At 53.9% G+C, this 18,293-nt stretch overlaps 2 protein-coding genes across 2 annotated transcripts in view; both read right to left on the reverse strand.

Moving 5' to 3' along the window:
- Catsper4 (cation channel sperm associated 4) overlaps nt 1-7,394 on the reverse strand; it is a 15,015-nt gene extending 7,621 nt beyond the window's left edge. The window contains exons 1-3 of the mRNA XM_055610993.1: nt 7,338-7,394; nt 6,858-7,001; nt 2,406-2,507 (exon numbers count right to left, since the gene is read on the reverse strand). Of these exons, the coding sequence (XP_055466968.1) occupies nt 2,406-2,507; nt 6,858-7,001; nt 7,338-7,394 (303 nt within the window). The remainder of the gene's footprint in view (nt 1-2,405; nt 2,508-6,857; nt 7,002-7,337) is intronic.
- Nucleotides 7,395-8,249: 855 nt separating this feature from the next.
- Cnksr1 (connector enhancer of kinase suppressor of Ras 1) lies at nt 8,250-17,507 on the reverse strand. The gene is made up of 21 exons (XM_055611180.1): nt 17,420-17,507; nt 15,923-16,080; nt 15,638-15,819; nt 14,928-15,012; nt 14,475-14,516; nt 14,293-14,397; nt 13,696-13,755; nt 13,526-13,588; nt 13,124-13,225; nt 12,977-13,038; nt 12,825-12,898; nt 12,577-12,683; nt 12,465-12,495; nt 11,891-12,063; nt 10,522-10,595; nt 10,311-10,382; nt 9,756-9,829; nt 9,552-9,613; nt 9,373-9,457; nt 9,105-9,286; nt 8,250-8,842 (listed from the first exon to the last, which is right to left on the reverse strand). Exons 1-21 carry the CDS (start codon nt 17,469-17,471, stop codon nt 8,579-8,581), a joined length of 2,109 nt encoding a protein of 702 aa, XP_055467155.1. The 5' UTR covers nt 17,472-17,507; the 3' UTR covers nt 8,250-8,578.
- Nucleotides 17,508-18,293: the final 786 nt, after the last annotated feature.

The following is an 18,293-nucleotide window of genomic DNA, read 5'->3' on the forward strand; positions in this document are numbered from 1 at the left end:
GATAGATAGATAGATAGATAGATAGATAGATAGATAGATAGATAGATGATAGATTGAGAATAGGCTGAAAACAACTATCGTGACCAGCAATGAGAGGCAGAATAAGCCATTGTACATCCATCATGCAGTAATATGGAAAGATTTCTAGGATTCCATAAGCACCAACAACTAAACCCAAAGCGTTGTTTATGGCAGGCTACTAAATGGGAGCACTAAAAATACACGCCTATTGCCTAGGATTATAAAGACAGCCGCTGAAAAGATAAACAGGGGCTCTAAGAAGATTACCTAAAGAGGTGAGGGAAGGTAAGGGGGTGAGGGATTGGAGCAGATCCAGGACTCTGAGTGCTTCTCAATAGAGTCTGGGTCAATGTGCCTGAAGCTAAACGTTAAACAAGCAGACAGAACAAACAAACAAAGCCCTATATTTTAGTGGAAGATGTTCTTAAATTTGGGGGGAGTGCAATAAACATAAGTCTGCCTCACGTCTGAGAGTCTGGGCTACACACCACACACACACACGGTTGTGAGGGGCACAGGTCTGCCCCTCTGTGGAACCCAGGCCTGTATTCCCAGCCACTCAGGACACTAAGGTGGGCTCCCAGGCTCAAGGCTTCTCCAGGCTACAAAGTAAGCTCGGGGACATCCTGGGAAACTCAGTGTGGCCTTGTCTCAAAGTAAAAACAGGGACAGGGGACAGGCAGAGGTGGCGCACGCCTTTAATACAGCACTCAGGAGCAGAGGCAGGCGGATCTCTGAGTTTGAGGCCAGCCTGGTCTACAGAGTGAGTTCCAGGACAGCCAGGGCTACACAGCCAAACCCTCTCTTGGATAAAAACAAAAACAAAAGAAGAAGACCAGAAAATAACTCGGTGGATGAGTAAGCAAGCCCAGTGTGGAGGTTTGAATGAGAGTGGGCCCCACTGGTTAACGTATTTGAATACTTGGTCACCAGGGAGCGGAACAGCTGGGAAGGACTAGGAGGTGTGGCCTTGGTGGAGGAGGTATGTCACTGGGAGTGGGCTTTAAGGTTTTAAAAGCCAGGCTCAGTCTCTCTCTCTCTCTCTCTCTCTCTCTCTCTCTCTCTCTCTCTCTCCCTCTCCCTCTCCCTCCCTCCCTCCCTCCCCTCCCCTGCCTACTGCTTGTGGATTAGGATGTAAAGCTCTTAGCTACTGCCCCAGTACCTGCCTGCCTGCCTGCCTACTGCCATGCTTCCTGTCATGATGATAATACACTAAACCTCTGATGCTGTAAACAAGCACCCAATAGATACTTTCTTTTATAAGGGCCTTAGCCAGGGTGTCTCTTCTCGGCAAAAGAACACTGACTGAGACACCTGATAAGAGTGAGAGCCTTGGTTCTGTTCTCAGTACTAGGAGTCAAAACCAAAGCCCAGCCAAGCCGGCTGGTCTACGAAGCTCCTGCTGTATACTTATTATTGACTTATTTTGTGAGGATACCCGGTTTCACCCTGCTGGTTCACAGACCCTTTTGAGGGAGGTGGGCAAAGAGCATACTTCAGCTCTGCCAGAGAGAGAAGTAGAAACTAGGAAGCAGACCCAGGGTAGCACAGCCCCTCCTGGGAGAGACTTCCTGAGGACATCCTGAGGAGTCAGTATGTGACGTTAAAGCGACGGAGGAGGGAAAAATCAGAAGAGTGGTTTGTGAAATGTGAAAATTACGTAACACTCAAATTGCCCTGTTTTGTGTTCTGGAGACAATGTCCTACTACCCAGCCCAGGCAGGCCTTGAACTCACGATGCTTCTACCACAGGCTCCTGACAACTGGGATTGTAAGTGTGTGTTTCTGTACAGGCACAAGCGAAGTCTTACTGGACTGGAGACAATCCCGAGTCCCAGCTAATTGGGAGGCTGAGGCAGGAGTATGGCTAGAGTGCAGGGATTTGGGGGTCAGCCTGGCAATAGTAAGATCCTCTAACAAACCAACAAACGCTTTATCCACACTCCTCACTGGGGGAGGGTGGGCTATGCTGGGATGTAGTTCATCTGTGTCTTGGCTGGCTTGGTTTTGTCCTGCCTGAGAAAGGTGAGTTGGGCCTAGAGCCTATAAAGCTTAACATACAAATCACTGCATTACAGGAGAAGTTCGTGGGGTCCTGAGCCAAAACCAAGCAAATGAAGGTAGATACTCTCAATTCCTCGACTCCATTTCCCAGATACAGAAACCAGGGTCTGTGTAAGTGGAGAGAGCTGGGGAGGCAGGAGCAGGGGTTGAAACTCGTGGAGGAGGTACTGCTGGACAACTCATATTCTGCTGTCCCCCCTCCCCACGGATATACTGTCTCTCCCTACAAACCCTTTAGTTTGCAAGGCAAAGGCTTTGACGTACTGCAGACACCACTGAGGGCTGAGGTAAGGGCAATGGCAGGAATTCCCGGGTCTTACCTTCCAGAAAATCCAGAAGCCATTGAGCCAGCCAAGGAGAACTTCACACATAAGGATGGTCAGCACAATGTCATCTATGGTCGAGAACAGCTCATAATGTTTCTACACGGAAGACAGAGGAGGGGAAAAAGGGCCAGAGGCATCAGAGAGCGGGACCTGAGTCAGACTTGGAGAGAGGGTAGGCGTTGGGGTGACGGTACCCCGGCTACTCTCTATGGTTTCCTTTAGGGGAACTTTCTCTGCATATGCCAGGCAGTGTCAAGTCCATTCAGGTCACATGACTCTCAACATTGTTTTGAAAAGTAGTTTCCTTTTCTGTGGCACCTTACAAACTGGCAATTAGGAGGCCAGGTGCACACAGCTGGCTAGCATTCATGCCTAACCTCTAAAGCAGGCTACCTGGGAAAGGGAAGTTTAGAAAGGGCTGAATGGGCCCTGGGACTGAAAGAAAGAGGCATGCCTCCCCAGGAGCTGCGGGACTCCAAACCCCAGGAAACTTCTCTGGTAGTCTGGTCCCTACTGTCCCTCTGGCTCGAGCATCTCAAGTTCTCTGGGTCAGGTCTGAGGTGTCCTCTCTCTGTAGATCCAGGACACGTACCCTGGGTGCCTCCATCAGTAGATGGATAGCTAGGGTCTGTCCCGAACCAAAGTCACTCCTGCCCAACCGCAATCAGGTTCATTCAGCTTCCTTATAGCTGCGATGCCCCTTCCCCGTATCACACATACAGAAACAACTCCAGTCCAGGAAGTTAACCCCAGCCAGCCAGTCACCAGTCCTTCCTTTTTGTACCCCCGCAGCCAGCAGATTCCAATTCCTCCCGCGAGCCTCTCGCTGTCCACACTCACTGCTATGCCACCTCCAAGCACCTAAGGTCTGACCCTCACAGTCACAAACACCATAGTTGGGCTTCAGGCTTTCTTTTCTTTTCTTTTCTTTTTTTTTTTTTTTTTTTTTTTTTTTTTTTTTCCTGTTTTACTGTGTTGTTTGAGGCACTCTTATGTAGCCCAGGCTGGCCTCAAACTATGTAGCCAAGGATGACCTTGAATTTCTGATTTACCAACTGAACTACATCCTCAGCCCCAGTTCGAGCGGTTGTTTTTTGACTGAGACCCATAATAGGACCTGTCTTTCACACGTAACAACATGATCCTCAGGGACTGGCAAGATGGCTTGGTAAATAGAGGTGTTCGCCATCATGCCTGGCAACCTCAGTTGGATCCCCCAGTGGAAGGAGTGAGTGATTCCTGCAATTGTCCTTGGACCTCCACATTCTTGCTACGGCACACACACACACACACACACACACACACACACACACACACACACTGTAATGCTGCTCCCCTGTTCCTCCCTCTTTTCTCTCCTTTTGTCTCCCCAGCTCTATTTCACTATCAGGGTCCTGCCATCTGCAGTCTGAATTAATTTTATAACCCAACAATGGCTTGTGTGAGGACCTCCGCTGTCCACGCTGTGCAAGCTACATAGGTGAGTTCCTGCCTCCATGATAGCTGGCCCTAGGGGAGGCCAGGAGCACGAACTTGGGGGAATACTTCTTCGACTTCATCAGTCCTGTTTATCACCATGCTGGCCCTGTTGACTGCTCCCTTGACTGTCACTCTCTTGCGCTTCCGTATTTGCTACTGATCACTCCTTCTCAGTTGCCTTTCCATCTCCTCCTCCTCCATGCTCTCCTCTGACCGGGAGCCTATCTTGGCCCTCTCTTGCCTTCAGTCACACTCTGATTGTCATCTCCATGCAGCCTTGACCCTCTAGACACCAGCTTCTCTTAAGTGTCCATCTCCAGCCAAGTGTACCCTCGGTCTTCGTGATCTATCAGCTCCTCTTTAGTAGCCCCATGTGGACCCTTCCTAGTTCCTCAAATGCCTTGAAGTGACCCCTACATCCTTCTCCAAACCTTTTTCTCCTGTGTCCCCACGTCCTAAGACATAGAGTCAGCCCTGCGCTGTTGCTCACGCCACACCTTCCTACACCTTCCTCACGCCTAAGGCGGCACGTGGGAAGAGTTCACCAAGCGTTAACCAGCAATGTGATTCATCAGAGAAGCCCGTGGGGTAGGACACAGGCTCAATCCAAGCACCACGAGGAGGAAATAGAAGAGCCGATGGAGGTGATGCCGAGGCTCTTCTTACCAATTGCCATTGTCCTGGTCCAGGTCACAGCATCCTAACCCTGGACATCTTTGACCCATCTTGGTCCATCTTCTCTCTTCCTTGGTGGTGCACACTGTGGCAACCTGTGCCTTTTATGAGATTCTATTCTATTCTTCCTTTTCCTTCCTTCCTTCCTTCCTCCCTCCCTCCCTCCCTCCCTCCCTCCCTCCCTCCCTTCCTTCCTTCTTTCCTACCTCCCTTCCTTCTTTCCTTCCTTCCTTCCTTTCCTCCTTCCTTCCTTCTTTCCTTCCTTTCTTTTTTCTTTCTTTCTTGTTTGTTTTTCAACACAGGGTTTCTCTCTGTAGCTTCGGCTGTCCTGGACTCACTCTGTAGACCAGGCTGGCCTCAAACTCACCTGTTTCTGCCTCCTGAGTGCTGGGATTAAAGGCGTGCACTACCACACCCTGGCTCTTTTCTTAAAAAAAAAAAAAAAAAAAAAAAATAATAATAATAATAATAATAATAATAATAATAAAAAGTGCAGGGCTGGAGAGATGGCTCAGCCATTAAAGGCTAGGCTCACAACCAAAAAATACAAATGTGCGTGTGCGTGTGTGTACATGTGTGTGAGCGCATGTGTGGGCGTGTACATGTGTGTGTGTGCACTCATGCATGCTAGTTTGTCTCTGTGTGCCCTGCACTCATGCAGATGCCCTTGGAGTCCAAGAGAGACCTGGAACTTGTGTCACAGGCAAGTGTAAGCTGAGTAATGAATGTTCCAGAATCCAAACCCCGGGTCCTCTGCAGGAGCAGCCAGTGCTCTTAACCACTGAGCCACTCTCCAGCTCCCAGTCAGTGCATTCTCTAAAATTCAATTCAACTCTAACTTTCATTTCATCCCGGTGCTGTCTAAGTCCTTTCCTGGTTTCTCAGTGGTGCAGGATACAGACTTATCTCCCTGGACGTAGACCACATGTGGTGTGGCCGCTGACCGCCTACATTTCTGAACTCGTGCGTCACCACCACCCGGACATACTGAATTTAAACAGCATGTGCGCGTGTTCAGAGCTCATAAGAAATTAAGACTGCCAGGGGTGGTGACACACGGAGCTTAGAGGAAGCTGTAGGCTTTCAAATTTGTCCATAGATAGATAGAGAGAGAGAGAGAGAGAGAGGGAGAGATAAGAGTTGGAAGGCCTCTTGAGCTATGTGGAGTCCTGTCTAAAAACAAACCAATTGGGAAAAAAAAAAAAACCAAACAAACAAACAAACAAAAAAAAAAAACAAATAAAAACTCATCAGGCATGGTGGCATATATCTGTAATCCCAGCACTTGGGTGCTTGAGACAGCAGAGTTGTATGTTTGAGGCCAGGCTGGACCACATAGTGAGATCCTGTCCCAAACTAACTAGATAAATAAATAAAACATAAAACAAAACAAATCCATCAAGTATCATTGTGCACAGCTGTAACCTCAGCACTTGCAAAGGAAAGGCAAAAACTACCGTGAGTTTGAGGGCAGCCTGGGCTACATGGCAAGCCTTGGCTCTCAAGTTGGACACACACACAATAAATTCTCTCATGCTGTTTCTTTTTCTCTTCCTCCTCATCTTCCAGTCTCCCCTCCCTCCCTCCCTCCCTCCCTTCCTTTCTTAGATAGGTGTCATCAAGCCCAGTCTGGCTTCAAACTTATGCGACCTAAACTGGACTTGAGCTCATGGCAATTCCCCTATCTTGGCTTCTTGAATGCTGGGAGCCTCTGTGGAAGCCTCAAATCAAGCTGTAACATTCTGTTTTTTTCCTTTCTCTAAAAAAAAAATTTCCACATGTATGGTGTGTGTGTGTGCCTGTGTATAAATGTGTGAGTTTGTGTGTATGTGCCTATGTTTGTGTGTGTGCCTGTGTGTGAGTGAATGCGTGTACATATGTATGGTGTGCCTGTGTTTGTTTGTGTGTCTCTGTGTGTCTTTGTGTGTGTACGTGCCTGTGAGTGTGTGTGTGTGCCTATGTGTGTCCCTCAAGCCCAAGAACTTTCTTGACTTGCAGATCCCATGCCAGGTCAACAGTGATGAAAGTTATTTATTTAACATAATTTCGCTATGTAGCCCTGCCTAGCCTGGAACTGGATGCGAACACAAGGCCGGCCTCTAGCTCACAGAGATCCATCTGCCTCTGCCTCTGCCTCTGCCTCCTTAGCATGGTGATTCAAGGTTTGCTGCACCAGGCCCCCGATGGGGACCAGACTTTTGAAAATCAACCAATTCAACCATCACACACAGACAAGAAGCCAAAGGGCCCTAGAAGGCAGCACACTGGGGAGAGATCAGGCCAGCATCCCACCTGACCAAGATAAGCATTGGTGCGCATAGCGATGGTAATGGCGTTGATTATTAGCAGCAAGGCAAGCAGCAGCTGGAAGGCAGGGTGTCGGAGCAGCTGCTTGACATACATTCGAGTGATGATCTCCTCCATGTCCCAGGAATCCTGAGGAGGGAGGGAGACCTTTCTTCAGGCAGGTGTCACTACAGGAGGCCTGCACCTGGACTAGTGACCCCCCGCCTTCCCTGTGAGTGGGAATACACCTAAGGGGTCTGCCTAGAGGGGGGTGTGTTGCCAGAGCTCACCAACTACTGGTTTCTGGGGGGTCTGGAGGGTCTCTGCTAATGAGTGGCTATCACGTTATAGGGGTTCCTGTGAGGAATCGCCTCAGTGGGCATTAGCTCCCAGGGAAGGTCCTGGGGGGAGGACAGAGCTGCAGAAGGGACCTATGGGGTGGAGGTCATCTTGGCTTTGCCTGTCCCTCCCCTCCTCCTTTCTTACCCTCTTGTCTGTGATGTCCCTGCGGTTGATGAGCACTTGTTCCTCATGCCGACCCATGAGCTCATAAGTGTTCTGCGGAGGAGGAGAGGAGCAAACCTTCAGTGTGGCCGCTGCCCCCACCCAGCCAAGGATGGCAGCTCGGCTCAGCGGCAGAGCCAGGCAGGAACTCCCTACCTTAAGATATGTGGTTGTCTTCCGGTCCCACCATCTATGGCTTTCAGACATCTTTGCTCTGTCCCCCTTCTCTTCAGAGAAGCTTTGCTGCAGGCAGTCTTTCTCTCCCACCTTGTGGTGAGATCACAGAGGCAGCTGTTACCCACTCACCTTCAGCGTTCCATGGAGGCATTCCAAACAGGTGAAAATCCTCCCACCCACAGAGACAACCCGGTATTCCGCCAAGGGCTTTGGGATGGGATCAGAGGTTAGAGGCTGGTGGAAATAGGCCTGGTCTTCATGTCATCATCTGAATACAGTGAACAGAACTTCTCTTTCTGAATCCAGGTGCTAGAGGTGGGGCTGAGTGAAATGGAAGACAAGAGAGAGGCCCTGACACCCTTTGCCTCCTGTCCCACAGCAGCCCACCTGCCCTTTCCAAAGTGATGTTTCCTCATCTACTTGATGCTTCTAGGATAGGGGAGCATTTTTGAGCTCTAAGGACTAAGGAGAGGCGGGCAAGATGATGGATGGATGTCGGCAGAGCCTGGTACCCTGGTACAGGTGCCCAGAGGGCCACACAGGGAGCTTGTCAACCCACTCTGCAACAGAAAGTGTTCACTCTAACCCGACGTCTCTTCACCTCTGTGTGTGCTGGCAGGGTGGAGGTGGGGATAGGGGTGGGGGCGGGAGGCACAGATTCCCCGTTCTGAAGCAAAGACACACAGGTTCATTTTAGAGAAATCAACTTTATTTGGTGGAAAAGTATCCCTCATGTAAAATAAATACCCATCTAGAACTGGTCTGGGGAAACCTTTATGAAGGACCCAAGGAAGGCAGGCACTTCCCAGATCTGAGGACTGGTTGGGGATTTCTGCCTTTCCTTCCACTCCGGGGATACATGAGCAGAAACTGTGAAAACCCAGGATACGGGAGGTCAGTTTGGGGGTTAGAGCCAAGGACCAGCACTCCTTCTAGCCTCACACAGGTTGCTTGGACATTTGTCTTAACACATCACAGGCTGGGAAATGATGTAGTCCTCAGCCAGGGTCAGAGGTCAGGAGCCAGGCACTAGCTGGAATCAGAGGTCAGGAGGCTGGAGGCTGTTCTTTGGGGTCAAAGACAAAAAGCTGGGAGGGCTCCTCCGGGTCAGAGGGCAGGGGCTGTGGGGACTGACCTCTGGAGACAGAAGTTGGGTTTGGGGAACTGCTCTGGGCCCACATCCCTCCCCCGGTCCTCAGGCCCTCTGAGTACAGCTCCAGGTTCCGTTCCTTCCACTGGCGGAACTTTGCTCCCGTGAGCTCAGGGTCACCCAGCACTTCCTCCAGGGCCTGCAGTTCCTGCAGCTTTGCCTGAGGTGAGAGTAAGGAGGCAAAGATCCATGGCTGACCAACCAACGAGGGACAGAACCCAGAACTAACCCTAAGTCCTGCGCCCACCCCCAGGATACCCTGGCCCAAGAGTCTGGGTGAATGTCTAGAACCTTCTAGAACTTGGCCCAGAACACAGTTGAGCCTTCAGTCTACAGTTTCACAGCAGAGCTGGGAACCAGACACCCCCAGGGCCTGAAGCCCAGAGCCTCATCCTTGCCCATGCCCAGGGCTCCCAGCTCACCTTGAGTGTACTCTGGAGTGCCCGAACTCGGTGCACCCGCTCGTTGAGATGTGGGTCCCGGTTGCGCCGCATGAAAGAACTCCGCCACTGTTCATGGGTCAGGGGCTGTGGCTGGCCCAGGAGGGACACTCCGCCCTGCCTCAGCCCCTGGACCATTCCTTCCAGCGCCCTGTCACTGCTGTCTGTGGAAGCAGGATGCAGGTTGAGAAGATGTAAGCATGCTCAGGTTCATCCCCGGTCCCGGTCCCTGCTCCCACGGCAGCCCCACCTGTTGAAGAACCAAAGGAGGTCCTCGGGCTCCGAGAGGGTGAAGCCAGGGGTGATGTGTCACTCCACGCTTGAGCCGGGCTGGGCTGTGTCAAAGCAGGAGAGAGAGGATTAGCCTGAATACCCACATCCTGCTATTCAGGGCCTCCACCTCCTACTCTGAAGTGACTCTCTACTCACAGAAACTGAGCGGGACCCAGCCTCCTCGTCAGGGTCTTCGGCTTCTGTCTCACTGTAACAATCTAGGGTGGGGAGTTGGAGAACCGCAGTGGGTTTGGGGGACCATAGAGCGAGCCTGGGGATTTGAGCCCCAGCACCCAGCCTGGAAAAGACAGGAACCCTGTGGTGCTTGGACCTCCCTCCCCACCTCCATGATATACTCACCTTCCTCTCTGGCAGAGGAGGCCCGGCCTGGAGTCTGGTACTTGAAAATGCAGGTAATGAGGTGACGTACCCACCTGTAGGGGAGCATGTCAGTTGTGGGGTATCCATTCACTGAGGCCCACTTACATCTGAGCTTTCCATCCTTTCCCTACATCTTCTAATTTTTCTCCTGAACTTCTTGTATGATCCGGGAGCCTGAGCGCAAGGAAGGGCTCTACACTAAACTATGCCCTCCACCCTCTTTCCTGTCTTCTTGAGACACCGTCTTACTATATGATCCTGGTCGGCCTGAAACTCAACATGCAGCCCAGGCTGGCCTTGTATTTGCACTCTTCCTGCCTCAGCTGGAATTTGAGAGGTGAACCGCCGAGTCCCAGAGTCCCAGATTTGACCCTCAGAGAGCAACTGAGGTAGGAAAGCCTCGTTGCCCATTTTTGAAGATGACGACACGGGCTTTCTGAGGGCTGGAGTTTGGGCGCAGCCTCCTGAGCGCAGCCCTTAGGCTCTTGGTGTCTGGGGACTGTGTGGGCGTAAGGATGACGAAATGCCACTCACTTGCTCAGATCCGACAGAGTCTCAGCGGCGAAGACGAAGGGCTTGTACACCTCATGGGTCAGCTGGAACACACTGCCCCGGAGCAGAAAGGAGTCATAGCCAGAGAGAGGCTGGATCAGGAATCCCCGCCACCTGCCACATCTCCACCCCACCCCACCCTCTCCCTTCCTCTCCACTTTTCTCCCCATCCCAACCCATTCCCAGACTTAACTATTTCTTCTTCTGGTCAGGTCTGCTCTCCAGGCTGTAGTTAGAGATGTTGATAAGCCCTTCCGCCTTCTCATCCTGGGGGATCACAGCAGGAGGGTCAGCAAGGGGCCACAGCCAGGTGCCTGTTACCCCTCAGGGTTTCTGGGGCTTGGGGTAGAAGGTGTGGCCATGGAGCACCTCTGAGCAGGGAAAGGAGGGCAAAGGTACCCAGAAAAACAGCGGAAGGGGAGGAGCCTGCTCAGGCATTCCCCTTAGCTGCTTTCGGAAAGCCTTTTCCCTTCCTGGTTTTCCTTTTCCCTTTCATCTGATAATCATCCAAACACAGCTTTCTGGAAGAACGTCTAGACTCCTTGGACTAGATCAGACACCTCGGCTGGGCTCCCACACATGACTGGGATTTCCTTCATCTTGGCACATGGCCCGTTGTCCTTAAGGGTGTATTCAGCTCCTTCCCCAATGGGCCTCTCAATTACAGAAGGGCAGGGACTACCCAAATCACTGTGCCCCCAGCACTTTAGCTCAGAGCTGAGTCCAGTAGCCACCTGGATGTCTAGCGAGCGAATAAATGAGTGAGTGGCCCATCACTAGCATGGGTAGAATATCAGAAGAGAAAGGAGAGGTAGGGAGAATAAAAGTCACTCTCTCTATACTTTAAAATGGGTTTTTTTGTTTGGTTGTTTGGTTGTTTGGTTGATTTTTCAAGATAGTGTTTTGCCGTGTATAGCCCTGGCTGTTCTGGAACTCACTCTGTAGGCCAGGCTGGCCTCAAACTCACAGAGATCTGCCTCCCTAGTGTACCACCACCGCCAGTAAAAAATGTTTTACATTTATTTATTGTGTGTGCCCGTGCCCACCCATGCATGCCACAAAACACATGGAGATCCGAGGACAACTTGCTAGACCGTGGCGATTCTGGGTATCACACTCAGGCCATCAGGCTTGGTGGCAGGCACCTGCACCCACTAAGCAATCTCACTGGCCTTTTTTATTCTCAGACATGAGTTGCACTAGGTAGTTTGGGCTGGCCTGAAACCTGCTGTGGGTGCCACGTGTATGCCTGGTGCCCGCCGACTTCAGAAGAGGGCATCCCATCCCCTGGAAACCAGAGTCACAGTCCTGAGCTACCATGTGGGTGCTGGGAGCCAAACACCAGGCCTCTGCAAGAGTTACAAGTATTTTAACTGCTGAGCCGTCTTCCCAGTTCCCTAGAACCTTTTTTATACGTGTGTGAATTCATTTCCCTACCAAGAGCCACCCCCACTTTGCAACTGGAAATACTGGGGAGTCCCCCACCCCTCCTGCGTAGAACAGATAAGAATGGTGGCCCTCGGCTTCGCTTGTTACCTACGAAAGTGTGTGTGGGGTCTCACCTGGGGCTGGCGGTACCAGTACAGGGTGTGGCCCTTGAGCACAAACCAGCAGCGGCGCCAGCGAGGGCCCATGAAGCCGCCGGGCACCTTGCGCAGCAGAAGCCATCCATCACAGTCGGGCAGGCCCAGCTCCCGGCAGGACACCCGCCGGCGGCTCAGCCTAGAGGCCACACCTGCCCCAACACCGGAGAATGGATCGGTGAGGGGCCAGCGAGCATCCTTCCCTCAGTCTCCTCACCCCCATGCGACTCCCCAGGGACACTGAACTCACACTCTGGGCTCACAAAGCTACACACGTCAGGTGGACTGAGTGTGACTAGAGAAAGCTGGGCATACAGCTTGGGCACAGCTCTGGGTTACACACACACACACACACACACACACACACACACACACACACACACTAGGAGCTTTCTCACAGTCTCAGAGCTAGCAAGAGGCCAGGCTAGAAGCGGGGGACGGCGACCCATGTTTCCAGGAAAGGCTGTCGTGCAGGAAGCATATGTGTGCAGGGAGGGTCCCATCCAGCCCTGCAAAGCTTTCTGACACCCCACCCAGTCAGGGGCTTGCATACCTTTAGATTTCTTCCGACCAAGGATGGGACTCTGAAAAGACCGTGAAGGCGAGCTTAGGGAAGGGTCTGGATTCAGAGCCCAGGCCCCTCCATGCTAAGTCCTTGAGTTTACCTTGTCAAGGTGTCCTGAGGACTCCAGAGGCTCTGCTGTCTCTTCTGGAAGTGTTCCTGGGGGTTCAGGGGGCGTGGGCAGCGGCTTAGCGTCAAGGGAGGTGGAGTCTGTCAAGTGGGGAGGAGAGAGAGGGAAAAATCCATGAGCTCAGGCCAGGGCCTGCGGGCAGGAAGGTCAGCATGCACAGCCAGTTGGAGACTCAGATGTCCTGTCCAGAGCATGAACTACCCACAGGGCTGTAAAGCTACCTGTCCAGGCAGCGCTGGGTCTGGGACTCCCCTCCTCAGGCAGGTCAAAGGCAAAAAGGCCTTCAGAGGGAACCCTGTGGAGAACGAGGCCACGTTAGGTGAGCCTGTGCTCCCCGCTTTGAGACACACGTACCACGGGTAGAGCTGGTTACCTGGGAGACAGTGGGTCCAGAGGCAGCGACGGGCTTAGCAGGTGAGGGGAGTCCACAGGCGTCTGGGAAACAACCAGAAACAAAAATGATGGAGCTGACCATGGGAGCTGGAAAGTGAGCGTGGAGGGGTGGGGAGGGGGCAGGTACCTGAGAGGGGGTCTCTGGCACCGGAATCTTCTTCAGCACCAGGCTGACCCTTGCTGGCTCCCTCAGCAGCTCCCTTATCACATTCTTGTAGGGCCAGCCCACCTGAGGGACGGGGACACTGAGTGGGAGGTTCGGTAGCAGCCCAGCAACTCTTCCCTCTCAGGGATTCCCCTCACTTCTCGACACCTTCAGAGTGTCTGTGGAAGGTCAGGCTCAGAGTGACTGAGCTCTGTGGAAGGTCAGGCTAGCACCACACAGTCACCCGGAGACTTTCTTGTGCTGCTCGTGGCGTGCAGAGCATCCCTCAGCCCTTGTCTTCACAAAACCCTGGGGTGACTTCCTCTCATACACAAGCCCCCTCCGCACCCCTCACCACCACCTTGCCCACTCCTGGTCACTCACCACCACCTGCTCATTGATTTGGATGATCTCGTCTCCTGGCAGGATCTGGGAGCGGGTGGTATCCTGGTGTGAGGAATAAGGCCGAGAGAATGAGGCTGTCCAGCGACCAAGGCTGGCAGGTGAGAAGGCCTTCAGGGTAGACAGGGGTGGCAGGTGTGGTGGGCTCCTACCTGGACGCCTACCCCGGACACAAAGTGCAGGCAGTTGCCGGTGGTGTGGATTTCTAGAGCCTGTGGAACGGAGGCTCAGTCAAGCAAAGCTTGGCTTCGGCAGAGCCAGTGGGCAGGACCTCACACCGGGCGCAATGACTCAAAAGTGGGGAGAATGGGAACAGAGCCCCAAAATGTCATTGTCCTAACTGGTTTGTAACTAGGGGCTTGTTGCCTCCCACCCCCAACCCCCAAAAAGGCCACAGAGAAACTGTGTCACCTATTTCTGAGGTAAACAGAGTCTCAGAAATCTCCTGAAGGGAGAACAGGGGTTGGGGGCAGAGGGAGCTACTCTGATCTTCTCAAATGGTCATTTCCCATGTTACTAATCTGCCCCGAGAGAACCCTGCCAGGACAGGAATGTGCCACTCGGACCGGGCTAAACAGCCCCTCTGGCTTGGGAAAGGTGTGGAGCAATGGGGAGATCCCCCAGGGAGGTCCTCCGGGCCTCCAGTGAAACACACCCGTACCCAGAGGACATAGCAACACAAGATGCTGGGGCTCCCGGACCAGGTCCCGGGCGTCTGCAGGGAGAGGGCCTGAAGGCTCAGAGCTCACCGAAGGGTCGTCCAGCTGCACCTGCTCCAGCACAGCCCTCTGTTCCAGCAGCTCCTCGGGGCTGCAGCTCAGGATGTTGTGGCAGATCCCGGCCACGTGGCTGCACTGGGGGAGGAGGGCAGGCTGTCTGGCTGAGCCCGACCCCCTTACCCAATGCCCGCCCGCCCACCCCTGAGACTCACAATCCTCAGGACGTTGCTCTCCTTCTCAGCCTCTGGGCAGTCCTGGAAGCAGAGACCACAGGGGTCCCCCTTTAGAAAGGGGTGGGGGCCGCCCACTCCTGAGGACACGGGGTGGGGGTGGAAAGGGTCTCTGATGCCCCTCCCTTGCCTTCCCTCCACTGATCTTGCCAGAACTCTAACGGTCTCATCAACAAGGTTTCCTTCCTCTGACAACTGACTCAGCAATCACGACACATGCCCTCCCCTACCACCCTTCCCGACTGTCACCCCAGCTTCTGCCAGAGGGACCCCACGACCCACCCCACGGCCTGTTACAACCCAGCACCCAACATCCAAAGGCAGGGCTTCTATTCTCGTTCACCCCTCCCCCGGCTCTCACACCCAGTCTTGGTCTGATTCACAGGTTATAAAAAGCCCTGGGGCCTGGGCCAGCCTGGCCCCTTGTCCTCATACCTCCTGTAAGACCTGGCCCAGCTCCCCGCACAACACACCAATCTCCTGGCAGGCAGAAAAGTCATTCAGGTGGGAGAAGAGGTACCTGGCAGGGGAAGACAATGAAGACATTGGATTTGATTCCTCACCTGAGCACTGGAGACAGTTCCTGCCCTGGGGGGATCCTCTCAGCACAGGGCCTGTGTGTGCCATGCCCTGTTGTAGGCACCAAGGAGACGGGCATGAGACAGATAGCCATATTATTAATGATTTAACTTCAACTCTTCCGAGTACTACAAATAAGCTTCAAGAGCCGTGCACAGGGAAGGGACCCCTGAGGAGGTGACATCTGAGGTAGGACAGACAGCTGCCAGTGAAGGCACCAGTAGCTGGTGAGGAAGCAGGAAGATTGTTTGTTGCTAAGGATGCTTGTCACTAAAGCTGATGACCTGAGGTACCTGAGTTCAAGTCCTGGGATGCCCATGGTGGAAGACAAGAACCGATCCAGGCAAGGGATGCTCTGACCTTTCGTGAACACTCCTGTGCCCTCCCCCCATACGCAAATGAGATGATAAGCTGTAGGGTGGGCCAGGAAGCAAGGTGTCCTTGTGTCCCTGCACAGACTCACTCTTTGGTCTGCTCTGACACTGCAGATCAAGACCAAGTGCTGTTTTTCTGTCCCAGGCCCTGGAGGAGACCAAGGACGAGAAGAGTCACTAGCCACCTAGTACCTGTTGAGCCAGGAGAGGAGGGCATGGGCTTCCCGCACCAGCTCTACAGCGGCACTGAGGACATCAGCGGGCGTCTCGGCACGGTCTCCCAGGCGGCCTCGGACCAGGCCCTGGAAGGCCTGGGTCCTTTCCAGCAGCCCCCGAGCCAGACTCCTCAGGTTCTCCGTCTGCAGCTTGGAGCCCTGGGTCGAAAATGGGCATGGAAAACGGATCACATTACCGCCCCTCTCCCAACACCCCTAGCCTGGTGGGCGCTGCAGCCAGGGCGGGGCAGTGCTTACTCACTAGGGCCCGCAGCTGCTCCACCCCATCTAGAATGAGCTCCTGGTGGCCCAAAGGCCACACGGTCAGAGCATGGAGGCTTTGGGGACAGAGCTGCAGTAGGTACTTTCCGGGAAGCTCCCAGTCCTCAAAGGGATAGTCCCGCAGGGCGTCGTCGAGGCCTGGAGGCAGAAGGGGACGGCTTGGGGATACAGGTGGCACTACCATCCTGAGTTTTTATTACATCAGAGCCCTTCCCCCTCCTTCCCGTCCCTAATGATAATCCCGAGACCCAGGCTGGGTTCCGCCCATCTCACTCCTGAGCTGAAAACCATATACAGCAGAGACTCTCACGAGTGTGTCCAACCCACTGACATGGCCATCCACCAAATCCATGCTCAAGCAGTCAAACATAAAACACAACAAGCAGGGGCTGGTGAGATGACTCAGTGGTTAAGAGCATTTACTGTTCTTGCAGAGGACCCAGATTCAGTCCCCTTACCCACGTGGGAGCTCACGACAATCCATAAGCACACTCAAGGTGCAGGCACATCCGTGCAGTCAAAACACGGGAGACGTAGTGGCTCGCTCACACTTTGGAAGAAAGACTCCCCGACCCTGTCATTGGGGAATGTGTGTGGTTCCTCAACTGGGCCGGGTTATTTGGACAAGTTGGTGTGCCCTTCTCCCTCCCCGATCCACGCCAGCATTTGAGCTACGCGTGTCAGTCACACCGCCGTGGTCTCATTTTCGTTCAGGAATAGAGAAACTGAGACCTGCGGCCACCGACCCGTCTGGGAGTCTGCTTGCTCTCCTGGGCTGATCGCACCGGATCCGTCAGGCTCCAGCTGCCCCTGCGAGAGCAATGGCATGCCTGGCCTCCCCACTCCCGGCAGCGGCCACGCGGAACGCCCTCATTTCTCTGAGGGTGACTGTGTTTGTGTCTCCTGGTCGCCTGGGGAGTGATCCTCCTCCCTCGGATGGAAACCCAGGGCGGGGCTGTGTCACCCCTCCAGCACAGCTGGGGTTTCTGTTTCACACACTGCCAACCTCGGGAAAATGACACCAGGGCCGGCCCTGTTCCAAGACCGAACAAATCACTTCCTGGCTCTGTGCATGTTTCTGCTTCTGAAAAATGGGCTTAATCACAGCCCCCGGGGCCCTGGGGCACAGGGAAGATGCCGGGAGATAAAGGGGGCGTGGGCCGTCAGGGCAAACCTGTGTGCTCATTACCGCACCTGTCTGTCGTCACCCTGGCGGGAGCTTGAACCTACAAATCTATGGGGAGACCCCCTTCCTGCGTCTCTTCCTCCGGTGAGGCCTGGCCCACCTCTGCCCGCACGGTGCCTGTACAGGGGCCCTCGGTAGGCTGGTAGGAGGGTGGACGCTCTATAAACGCTGCTGACTAATAGACTCGGCAGTTCTTTCTTCTTTTTCCCTCCCTACTTTCTGCCCGAGGGACACCGCGCTAGTCCCCCGGAGCGCCCCTCGGAACCCCGCCACCCTTCCCGGCTCACCAACCTCTCAGCCAGGCTGCCACCTTCCCGGGGGTCCAGGCTTCCACAGGCTCCATACCGAGCTCCGCCCGCAGCGTCCAGCCCCTGCAGGAATTTCCGCTCCCAGAAGGAGCCAGGAGCCCGCCGGGCTGGGCCAGGGCGGGGCCGCCGCATACCTGGGCCCACGTGGCCACCCAGGTGAGGCGCCGGGCCTGCCATTGGCCCACCGCCTGTCTGCCTCCTGCCCTGCCCCTCTGGCATCCTAGGACTTTGGCAGCTGGGCATTCAGACTCCTGGGCTGAGGCCACGGGGTGTGACTCGGGCAGTCCGGAACTGGCATGAGATTCGGCTCAAAACTGGCCTCACCGGGGAGGATCCCTATGAGTTTGACGTTAGCAGGGTCTACACGGTGAGTTCCCAGCTAGCCAGACCTGGGGAGGGAGACTTTATCTCACACAACAGCAAAACAAAAAAGCAACCAACCAAACAAAAACTGGCCCCGTCTCCCAGCCTGGGACCCAGACCAGCGCCTAAAAAAAGAAGAGTACCTGGGGAGGAGTTGGCGCAGAAGCAAAGCGCATGACCAGTCAGTCCCTCATGCCCACCCCAAGGTCCCCGTGTTCTCTATCGTCTGGAGTTGTCGCACAGACGGCTGACCTAACTCCCCGTGGAGTTCCAGCGCATAACAGTCCTCGATTCATGGGACATTTGCGAGTACCTGAGCAAACGGCTTTAAATTCTTAGGAAAGCAGGTGACGGTGACTCCTGCTTGTAATCTCAGGATTCTGGAGGCCGAGGCAGGAGGATTGCCCCGAGTTCAAGGAGGACCTGGACTAGAGAGTGAGCCCATTTCCAAAACCACAAAAATGAAACAGCAGAAACTAAAACTAAGTCATTTA

Source organism: Psammomys obesus, unplaced genomic scaffold (genome assembly GCF_907164565.1).
Source record: "Psammomys obesus unplaced genomic scaffold, mPsaObe1.curated_primary_1811, whole genome shotgun sequence".
NCBI lineage: Eukaryota > Metazoa > Chordata > Mammalia > Rodentia > Muridae > Psammomys > Psammomys obesus.

What these genes read in the sequence shown, in the direction of transcription:
- Cnksr1 (XM_055611180.1), bottom strand. Translation starts at nt 17,471, where the DNA reads ATGGAGCCTGTGGAAGCCTGGACCCCCGGGAAGGTGGCAGCCTGGCTG. An exon ending in CTCCTCTCCTGGCTCAACAG is followed by an intron (nt 15,013 to 15,637) that starts GTACTAGGTGGC and finishes TTCCCCTGCCAG; the next exon opens with GTACCTCTTCTCCCACCTGA. An exon ending in CCTGACCAGAAGAAGAAATA is followed by an intron (nt 10,383 to 10,521) that starts GTTAAGTCTGGG and finishes GCTCCGGGGCAG; the next exon opens with TGTGTTCCAGCTGACCCATG.